The following is an 11,222-nucleotide window of genomic DNA, read 5'->3' as shown; positions in this document are numbered from 1 at the left end:
TGGGTCCTGGGAGCCCCGTGCCCAGCCCCAGTTGGAGGGAGCCCGAGCTCTCTTGGGAGGGCGGGGGAATGGGGAGGGGACCCTTGGCTGGGCTCCCAGTCCCACATCCAGCGCTCTGTGCGCCACTAAGGGGTCCCAGGGGTGCGAGAGAGCTGCTGAGTGCGTTGTCTTCTCCCGGAGAGGTTGGAAAGGACCGGGCCTGGGTTCCACTGTTTTCTACTTTCCTTGCTAGGTGTGTGGTGCACGTCGGAAACAGTGCGGTTCGAGCCCCGCCAGCCGTCTTGCCTCCCCATAGCCCTGGCAGAACCGAGGCCCCTTGAGCTGGGGTACCTGCTGTGACACTTCTACCGACCCTCAGAAAAAGTCGAACCGAACCACTGGGTTGGCGCCTGCATCTGAACTGCTGATGGACCAAGAAAACTGGTGCCCTGCCAATCTTCTCATCTCCCACGCCTTGCAATGGTAACCGCAATGGTAACTGTTAGAAGGGTAGTTTGGGATCAGACATTTTCTCAGAAGTTTCGAGTTTCGAAGGAAATTCGGTGTGGCTCTTAATTGCGGCTGTGCAGACCACCAGAGAGCCACCAGCGACTGAGATCTGTTTAATAACGTCCACCTCGGAAAGCCCAGGAAGGTTGGGAGAGGATGCCTATGCCAGGCAAAAGATTTCTGGAAACCTGGCAGGAAGGTGTAATGTGAAGACTAAGCCAAAGACTAGGTGTGATCAAATGACAAACAGCTGGGAGCAGTAACTAGGTCCCCCCCCCATGTAATCTGTCGCAGGGAAGAGGGAGGGTCGTCTTGCATCCTCTGCCTTGGGAAATATGCAGCCCAGGCACTGTCACCACAACGGCTTACTTGGGTCCTAAAGTTTGGAAAGAATCCTGACATCTGTCAAGCTGCTGGGCGCCAGTCAGCGCGTCGGTTGGGTAGTTTCCTAAAACGAGCTTCTCTTAGCAACAGCCTCGGGGGCCCAGAAAAGCCAAGAGAGGGCATTGCGGAAGGCGACTGAAGGGAAAGGCTGCTGCACGTGAGCGACTACTGTACATAGGCTTCTTTAGAAGAGGGCAGGTTTGCCTAAGAAAAATTGGGCTTTGTCAGCCAGTTTGCCAAGAAAACTAGTGCAGGTGGGGATGGCCGAGAATCACTTCTTGTTTTCTGAGACATGCCTTCTCGCTCGTGTTAGCTAAGTGCTGTGCACACGCCCGCGCCCACACACACACACACACACACACCTTCCATATAGTTTACTCTAAGCCCACACACCCACACAAGTGATCGAAGCTCTAGGCTGAGGACGACTCAGACCAGGTGGAACACGAACTTAAGAGGCGGGCTTCAGGACCCCAAACTTCCGATTGGAAGGAATCCTAGCTGGGAGCCAGGATTCTAATGCCAGGGGTCCTGGCCGAGAGGGGTCTTACATGCTCTGTGCCCCCACTCCCAAGGCACGGTGGCATAGTTTTTAATTCGTACAGGAGAGAAAGAGGAAACAGCTCGGAGGGCAGGTGTCCCGGGATCCCATGGTCTTGCATCAATACTAGAACCCTCTGCTTTTGTTTTGTTTTCCATTCTTAGGATTTATGCTTTCCTTTTGGTTTCCCAACCTTTCCACCGGTCTGGGGGGCTGGGGCGAGACCCCACACCACGCGGACACCTTATATTGGCTTCTGCCACATCTACCCGAATGGCTTCTCATTCCCACTTGCCGCCTACAGCGGCGCGGGGAGTTTCAAACGCTGTGTCACTTGCTTGAGCTGGCGGCGATGATTGTCTGGGTTCTCTCTTCCCGCAGTCAGGGTTCCTGCGCTGCTAGTCTTTTGCAGACAACCCAATATGTAAGTGAATGTTCCACTCCGTGTCCTGGGACTCCAATCAGGAAGGCTGTAAAACAAGAAAGGAGAAGCACGAAATCCGTTAGCAAAGCCTGCTCCCGGGGGAGGCGACGCGGCTGCGCGCGGAGAGCAGCGCTCAGAGGTCCTGGCAGGTGTGCGCGGCCAGCGGAGGGGGCCTGGCGGTCCACCCTAGGAACAGCCTCGGCTCCGCTCTGGCCACCGCCCCCCGCTCCCCCCAAGAAACTTTTCTTTCACCCGGAGAGGCTCCGTGTTGCCATGAAAACGGATTTTCCAAGGGGCCCGACCCTCCCCCTCAGGGGCATCGGACTGGAAAAACCGAAATGGCCAGAGAGCAGAGACAAAAAGGGGCCGCTAAGCAGGGGCCGGCAGCGAGAGAGAGGAGTCCCGTTCACCCCCAAGCCCCACACCAATTCCCACACCACTGCGTGTGAAGGAGCGCCTCCGCTAGTCAGGCGGCGGGTGCGCCGACTGCTCGCCCTCACGCAAACCCCCAGAGAGCCTCACTGCCGGGTGCACTCAGCAGTCCAGAAGCCTGTTTCTCCTGTCCTGGCCCCTGACTCCCGCTCAGTCCTGGATGCACTCTCTGGCTCTCCTGGGGGAGGTCCGGGAAGCCAGCCCCCAATTCCGAAGAGGGTTTCCTTGGAGGCGCAACCCGGGGCACCTCCGTTGCATTTTGAGCCTTCAACTCCTCCTAGGTAGCTGGCCATGCCCAGTACGCCTAGCGCTGGCAGAAGCGGTCTCGGACCTCGTTGCAGACAGAGCGAAGCTTTGCGGGCTTGCCCCGGGACGCTGCACTGATCGCCCTTGATAGGGTTGCAAAGTTGTTTTCTCAACCCCGAGGGCTCCCCTCTGTCCCCTCCCCCGAATGTTGCTCGGGTGCCCCCTTCCCCTCCTCCGTCACCTCCTCGGGTTTCGTTCTTTCAAACTTTTTGAGACCCTAATTGATGGTTTCTGAGCGGTTCTCCGGGACTCCCGCCGCCTGCATAACTCCTATCACAGCACTCGCCCCAAGAGGGGCGTGGGGGTGAACGAAAGGGTTCCCCGAACTTTTTTTTTCCACCCGGGCCGAACGGGGGTCGGTGATGATTGGCCAGGACTCATCAGTGCGAGCCTGTCAATCACGGGGCCTCTGGGTGGTGAGGGGCGGACCGAGCCCCAACCCCGGGGGATCCGAGCAGGTATATAAGGGGCCAGGCAACCGCTCCACCAGACTGCGAATGCAACCAGCTCAAGACAACGCATCAGGTGCGAGTACGCGGCGGGTTCCTGCTGACTCGGCGCGGAGCACTTCGGCAAGTCTGCCCTTCCCTTCCGCCCCACTGGCCCTCCGGCCCCCAAGCGCCCCTCCGACGGAGTCTCCCAGCATTTTCAACGTGGCCGCTCCAACCCCGGGAGCGCCTTCTCCTCCCGCCACCCTGGCGCACCTTCTTCCCGCCCCGGCAATGTACAGCCTGCTGGAGACTGAGCTCAAGAACCCCGTGGGGCCACCCACCCCGGCGGCGGGCACTGGAGGTCCCGCAGCCACGGGCGGCGCGGGCAAAAGTAGCGCGAACGCAGCCGGCGGTGCGAACGCGGGCGGCGGCAGCAACGGTGGTGGGAACGGCGGTGGCGGGGGCAGTGACCAGGACCGCGTGAAGCGCCCCATGAACGCCTTCATGGTGTGGTCCCGCGGGCAGCGGCGCAAGATGGCCCTAGAGAACCCCAAGATGCACAACTCCGAGATCAGCAAGCGTTTGGGTGCCGACTGGAAACTCCTGACCGACGCCGAGAAGCGACCGTTCATCGACGAAGCCAAGCGACTGCGCGCGGTACACATGAAGGAGTACCCGGACTACAAGTACCGGCCACGCCGCAAGACCAAGACGCTGCTCAAGAAAGATAAGTACTCGTTGCCCGGCGGCCTGCTGCCCCCCGGCGCTGCGGCCGCCGCTGCTGCAGCGGCCGCCGCGGCCGCCGCCAGCAGCCCGGTGGGCGTGGGCCAGCGCCTGGACACGTACACACACGTGAACGGCTGGGCCAACGGCGCGTACTCGCTGGTGCAGGAGCAGCTGGGCTACGCGCAGCCCCCGAGCATGAGCAGCCCGCCGCCGCCGCCCGCACTGCCGCAGATGCACCGCTACGACATGGCCGGCCTGCAGTACAGCCCCATGATGCCACCCGGCGCCCAGAGCTACATGAACGCCGCGGCCGCGGCCGCCGCTGCCTCGGGCTACGGGGGCATGGCGCCCTCAGCCGCCGCCGCCGCCGCCGCTGCCTACGGGCAGCAGCCCGCCACCGCCGCCGCCGCTGCCGCCGCCGCCGCCGCCATGAGCCTGGGCCCCATGGGCTCGGTGGTGAAGTCGGAACCCAGCTCGCCGCCGCCCGCCATCGCATCGCACTCACAGCGCGCGTGTCTTGGCGACCTGCGCGACATGATCAGCATGTACCTGCCACCCGGTGGGGACGCGGCCGACGCCGCCTCTCCGCTGCCGGGCGGCCGCCTGCACGGCGTGCACCAGCACTACCAGGGTGCCGGGACTGCCGTCAATGGAACGGTGCCGCTGACCCACATCTGAGCGCCGGCCTGCGCCGGTCGCCCCTCGCCCCCTCCCCACCCCGCACCCCCACGTTGGGACGCCTTGTTGTTTAGCTTTGCTTGCCTGGGACTGTTGCCTTGTCGGGATGATGGGGAGGACAGAAAGTTTTGCTGTAGCTGTCGGGTTTTGTACAAAAGCGAAGAGAAGTCCGTAGCAGCGGAAATGGGACTTTCTAGAGCTCGGCTGCCCCTCGCTGCTGCTCCTCCCTCCCCCTTTGTTGGCTGGGAGTCGCAGTGATGTTTGGAAAGCAAAAGCAGCCCTGTCCTCCTCCCCGGTTTCTGGGTTCTTCTGTTGCATTTGAAAATGTTGTCTCCTTAGTTTGCAGTTAGCCAAGGAGTGAGTGAAGGGGAAAAACGTCCTCTCGGGTAAGGCTGACCTGAGAACTGCGACGCCCCCGCCCCCGGTCGCGTTGCATCTGTTTTCCTCGTGGTTTTTTGGGGGGCTGATCGCGCCCAGGGGCGCGGCAGCTAAAGCCAATGTTAATTTATAGCCAGGTGTGCGTGTTGTCTCCCGCCTCGCCGCCCCTGGCCGCGGGACAGCTTCTGTCCAGTGCGCATTTAGCCTGTTGAGTTGGTGATTTCTGCCGTGATCTGTTTGATATTTTGTCGCGCTAATGTGTTCGGATTTCGTTTGGGTAGTGGGGAAGGGGCTATTTTGTTTCAGGTTTTTCAAGGTTTTACTCGTAATTGCTAAATGAGAGATCAATAAATTTTATAACCAACATGATGGAGTCCTGATAATTTTGCGGGCCTGAAACTTTAGCTGCGGGCTGGGGAGGGGACCAACCCTCGGTTTTGTAACCGAGGTCCCTTGCTGGAGGGCGGGGTAGGACCTGGAGGGTGGCGAGTAGGATCTGAAAAGGTTTCTTTTTTAACTACTTGTGATGCAAAATCAACTAGCTTCCCATATCCTCAGCGGTTTGTCTGTCCGGGAGCGTCTCCTGGGAGCTCCAGGCACACGTTAGCTGAGGCGCGAGCACTGAGGCCGCGCACTTGTTGATTACCCTGAGCCTGGGCTGAAGCTGTGCCTGCAGCTGCAGCCCCGCGGGTCGGGGAGGGGACGCCAGCGGCAGCGGAAACCGACCAAAAAGGGGGCACGTTTACCTTTGTGCACTGGGGCGGGAAGACACTTGAGCCCGGCTGAAATATTTACAAAACTAAAACCCTTCGGAAATCTCCATGATTCGACGAAAAATAATTGGCAGGCAACAAGTACATTTCAGCCGTGATAAGTGAAGCGGAGGAGTCAGCATTGAACACCGAAGATTCGGGATTTTTTTTTTTTAAAGCACACCTTACATTTGAAAAGCCCTCTAAAACTCTTGCCTGGCTTTTTGTTTTTAACTTGTCTACTTGGTCCACTTGTTTGCTAGAAGAGGCTCCTAGAAGAGGTTCGAGCCCACTTTCTACTCCTTTTTACCGCACTTGTCTCTAGTCCCTGACCCTAGGACGTTCGGCTGTGCCACCCAAAGGGCCTTTCGTTTCGCGCCCGACCACATGGTTCCCGTGTATCTGTTTGCGGCCTAGGAAGAAAACAAATAGAACCAGTGTTTTTTTACCCCCTCCTCAGCTGTTTGAGGTGATTTCCTTAATCCCTTTAATCCTGTTACCTCGCTATCCCAGAATAACTAAACTCGGCCTTTCCAATAAGCTTGGCCTGGTGCACTGTTTTTATCCTCATCCACTCCTGACCACAGGTTTCTTTGCTTGAGGTCTGCTGGGACCCTAGGCGACAGAATCTCCCGTAAATTGGCCCGAATTCCACATTTCCAGCCGGCTTCCTTTGTGCGGGCCAGCCATTCACCTGCGGGGCTGGCCGGGCCTGGGGGCTGGGGGACGGGGAAGGAGGGGGCTTACTGAAGCTTCGGGAGTCCTGCCCGCTTTCTACACATCACTGCAGATCCTGCAGCCTAAACCACCCCGTCTCTCCAAGAAAGGTCGGGTATCCCGGGAACGCACAGCCACCTCTTCCCCAAGTCGTTTGCCCTGCCACCTCCACCCCAGCGCCCCATCCCCCACTGTGCAGCATGGGGTCGGAAGCGGCCAGCGTTGATTTACAGATTCAGACGCGTTGCCCTCCACCCAAAGCTCTTCCCGGGTCTGCTGCGTTCGGGCTCGGGCTCGGGCTCGGCCTCCGTACCACTCCTTCCTCCTCCGGGTCTCAGAGCCAGAGATCCCGGCCCCTCCTGGCAGGTCGCTGCTCTAACACTTGCGGCTGTGATTGCAGCAAATCATTGAGCCTCACCCTCCTGGTGCTCGAAACTCTCAGCAGCGGGAGGAAACTTGGCATTTTCACCGCCTTACTCCTACCTTTCAGTCTTTGGCCTTCAATAAAATAACTGGCCGTCAGGTACTCTGAGTTTCCAATTGCTGGCAATTGTGGACTGAAGTTTGGTCTTGAAATGACTCCAGGAAAAGGAGGGTATAAACAGACAATTCGCCCCACTGAGGGGGGCGGTGCCAACCGGGGAATAAACTCTGACACTGCTTCTTTCCATCAGTCCATTGTGCTGCTGCCTTGGAAGTACCAGGGTCACCCTTTCGGCGGTCTCACACATTGCTGATGCCCTAAGCACCCACGGCTTTGTGCTGCACTTTGATTTCCAAGTTACCTTTAAGATTGCCTCAAACAGCACATTTGGAGGATTTAAAGGCAGATGAAAAATATACAGATATAGATATGGATATAGATTTTTTTTTTAACTTCGGCAATAAGGAAGAGAACTAAACTGGACTGGAATGAAACTTCCACCCTTTAGGTCATAGTTTACAAGCTGGAGCCCCCGCCCCCCGACTTGCCTCCTCCATGTGCCTACAAAGGTAACTGGACCTTAAATGTTTTGTAGATTGGGGTTCTACTATGGTTTAATTTGATATAAGGGTTCCGCTGCGTAAACAGCAACAACAAAAATCTGGTGCAACTCTAATTCTTGCTCCCTCCACTTGCTTGTTTTACATATGAGGAAACCGGCCGCCAAGCGGGAAATGGTGGTGCTCAACATTGCTCAGCCGGTTCTACTGCAGCCCAGCTGAATTCGATTCCCAGGCCTGGGAGAGCTTCCTCTGCAGTCAGTCCTTGTCACAAACCAAGAGACAAACCTCTGAAATCACAGCCCTGGTTGCCCTCTCAAGCCCACAATCCAGCCAGGTGTCTAGAGAGGCATGGCGAGTCCTGAAGCAGAGAAACTTGCTTAGTAGCCATCACTGGTGATGTGAGAGGGGGAGCACAAGGTCCTTACAGAGCGCAAAAGTCTAAGCTATCTAGTAGCTCCTGGGACAGGAGCTCAGCTACACTTTTGGTAGGAATTATCCTTAGAGATTTTCCGTCCTGTTCTATACAACTGCGTTCATTAATCCCCTTCGAGAAATCTACTGGATGAGTGGGGAAGCTGTCCAGAGGGCAAGCAAAGATTTATAAACAAGTGTTCATCACAGCCCTCCTTACAATCCTAAAAAGTTACAAAAAAAAACAGTGTTCAACAAATGAAGAAAAGTAAAAATAATATTTTTAAAAGACTACTTTTCAGGTATTACAATTGCTCATGAAGAGATATTAACAGGGGAAAGCATAAAACATAAAATGAAAAAAACCAAGATACACAGAGCTATATTCTTCAGTGTGCATGACCTTGACTATTGAAAAATAAGCATATATGACTGGGGAAACATGCAAGAATGAAGGGTGGTATTAAAAATACTGGCTTGTCTTCCTTTTTGTACTGTGCAATTTTCTCTAATAGGATTGTATTCCGGTTATCACCAGAAAAGGCAGCTTTAAAATGCATTCTCTCCCTGTTACGAATACAGAAATGTGTCTCCTTGTGAAAGCGGAAAGTTCAAGCCTTTCTGTCAGCTGTTTGGGGGCGAGGAGGGGGCAGGAAGCCCCAGGAGCAGTAATCCCCCAGCTTTTCCCGGGGTTGGGGGCTGCAGTTAACACCAGCAGGACTAGCACAGCAGAGCAACCCCCTGCCAAGTCCCCTTCTCGGTAAGCAGGAGCAGGAGCAGATTAGTGAGCAGCTCTGTCATTCTTCAGACCCACTCACTGGAGAAAAAGACCTCCTTGGGAGCCAAGCTGAACAGCCTTGGCTGCAGGGAGTAGGGGCCACTGGAGGAACCAGAAGGCACATAAATGCAGGGGCCCGAGCAAGCTTTACTGCCATCTTGGGGAGGGGAGTAGAGAGGAAGCCCAGGGTTGGATCCCAGGCCAGGCAGAGAGGCTAGGTGAGCAGCTGCGGGCTGACTGGAACACGCCACTGTCCTCATCCACACCACTGTCATTTCTTGCCGGGCACTGCCATGGTCTCCTGCTTGTTCTCTGTGCTTCCACTCTGCCCCTACCAGTTTATTCTCCCTAGAATATTCACTCCAGTTTTCAGCCATAAATCCAATCACCATCATTTCTCTTCTTCCTTAACATTCTGGGGATTTCCTATTGATTGTTCTTGGGAAAATACCCCAACCCTCCCAAAGCCTTGCCTCATCTACCTCCTGACTACCTCTCTGAGCGCGATTCCTTCAACCTGTACACTTCCCTCCCTAGAGCCCAGCCAGCATTCCTTTGAGAAACCAATCATGGCTACTGATAGTTTCATATCTAAACAAATTTTAGAGCCCAATAATTATTTTCCTAAGTGAAGATTCTTATGCACAGTATATATATATATGTGTGTGTGTGTGTGTGTGTATATATATATAATATTTACTCTTCAGGTTTTTCCCCAAATCAAGCACAGATTTCCTAACAATTAGTATAAACCTTCTAGGAAAAAGACATGGTTTCTTTTCTGCCTGTAGGCTTTTTAACTGGAATGTTCTTTCTCAAGCTCTTCCCTCAGATACCCCAGTATCCTCTTGGACATCTCACATGAAGCATCACTTCTTCTGGGACCTCCCATGATGCCCTCCTCCACAAAAGAACAGCTCTGTGTATAAGCTTTTGTAGCTCTGTGAATCGCCAAGCACTGGTCTCAGTGGTTACTTTACATTTATTTGTATAGTTCTACTTATTGTCTATCTCCTTGTATGTAAATACCATAAGAGCAAAGACTGTGCTAGTTTGTTCACCATTACCTAGCACAATGCCCATTTCAAAGTAGGCTCTCAAGATTATTGTGAAGTATTTACTCCATGTTTAAGGAATCAGTATCCTAAGAGCTTGAAGTCAATGGGATCAGTGCCAGCCCTTGGAAATCAAGATTGAATTTACAACTTTCGCTCCATCCCTTACCAGCTACGGGCTCTTGAGGACATTATTTACCACGAGCCTTAACTTATTCAGATGTTATGTGGGAATAGCAAAATCTGCAGTTTGTTGTGAGGATTCAATGAAGCCCTGCTTTCAGGGCTGAGCACAGTGCCTGGCACAGGGTTACCCTGCAGGATGTGTTAGCTATTATTATCCCCTTTGTTAATGGCATCAGCTGGCCTTCCAGGAAGGTGCTAGTGCTCACAAGTCAGATTCTGGGCTTCCTACCATCATAGGAGATGCTGCCCATTACTGAAGCGAGTTCTCGACATAGAAAGGAGGCAAAATAAGACTTCACCACTAAAAAAATGAGCAAACCATACAACACCGAAAGCATAAAGATAAAATAAAAAAGAGGTAAATTAAACTTTATCAACATTAAAAACATTTTGCTTTAAAGCACATCATCAAGAAAGTGAAAACCCATCCTACACTCAAGGGTTTATATTTTGACTATATAAAGACTTTTAAAACTTGATAATAAAAAGGAAAATAACTCAATTGAAATGTTAAAAGGTCTTGAATAGGCCTTTTCCCAAAGAAAATGTATAGACAAAAAAGCACATGAAAAGATACTTAACATCATCAGTCATCAGAGAAAAGCCAATTAAAACCACAATAGATAGCATTTCACAATACTAGGATTGCTATAATGATAGTTTCTAAGTAAACACTAATAAGTGTTTACTTATTAGTAATTATTAAGTGTGGAGAAATTGGAAACTTCTACAGTTCTGGTGAGAGTATAAAACAGTCTGGACAACAGTCTTGACAGTTCCTCAAAAGGTAAAATATGGATTTACCATATGACCCAGCAGTACCACTCCTAAGAATAACCAAGAAAAATGAAAACGTATGTTTAGGGACAAGGAATAAAGGGTTGTTAGACTATGGGTACCAAAATGCTGTTATGTAGAAGGAATAAGTTCTTGTACTCTACAGCACAGTGGGGTGACTATAGTTCACAACACATTATATATTTTTTGAGAACTAGAAGAAAGGAGCTTGAAGGCTCCAAACATAAGGGCAATGATAGGAAGAGGGAAATGTTGATCAATACTAATCACCTTGATTTAATCAATATAACTGTTTTGAACTGTACTCCACAGATGTGTACAGTTATTGTATCAATAATCAAAACAATGTATAAAACACTGTGGCATGGAAAAGTAAAATAAAATCAACAAAAAGTAAAACAGTAAGCCTACACAAAAATATGCACACTAATGTTCTAGCAGCATTAGACATAACAGCCACAAACTGGAAACATCTTAAATGTCTATTAACTGATGAGTGAATAAATAAGATGTATACATACACATAGACACACACACATACACACACACAAAATGAACTATTATTCTCAAATAAAAGAAACCAAGGACTAATGTATACATGAGTTCATTTACTTACATATGTTTCCTTGCTCTGTCAGCTGAGAGAACCGACAAGCAAAGACATTCCAGAAGCAACAACAAACATGGCTTTTGCCCACATCTTAGTTTCTAACATCATTCCTCAATAAAGCAACCAGGGCTTTTTAGAA

General features: G+C 52.3%; 1 protein-coding gene across 1 annotated transcript; it reads left to right on the top strand.

The window, feature by feature from the left end:
- The first annotated feature begins 3,073 nt into the window (after nt 1-3,073).
- SOX3 (SRY-box transcription factor 3) lies at nt 3,074-5,146 on the top strand. The gene has a single exon (XM_002720527.5). It carries the CDS (start codon nt 3,074-3,076, stop codon nt 4,409-4,411), a length of 1,338 nt encoding a protein of 445 aa, XP_002720573.3. The 3' UTR covers nt 4,412-5,146.
- Nucleotides 5,147-11,222: the final 6,076 nt, after the last annotated feature.

This window comes from Oryctolagus cuniculus, chromosome X (assembly GCF_964237555.1).
Source record: "Oryctolagus cuniculus chromosome X, mOryCun1.1, whole genome shotgun sequence".
Lineage (NCBI taxonomy): Eukaryota > Metazoa > Chordata > Mammalia > Lagomorpha > Leporidae > Oryctolagus > Oryctolagus cuniculus.
The sequence above is the reverse complement of the archived record's forward strand: the minus strand, read 5'-3'. Positions and strand labels throughout refer to the sequence as shown.

What these genes read in the sequence shown, in the direction of transcription:
- SOX3 (XM_002720527.5), top strand. Translation starts at nt 3,074, where the DNA reads ATGCAACCAGCTCAAGACAACGCATCAGGTGCGAGTACGCGGCGGGTT.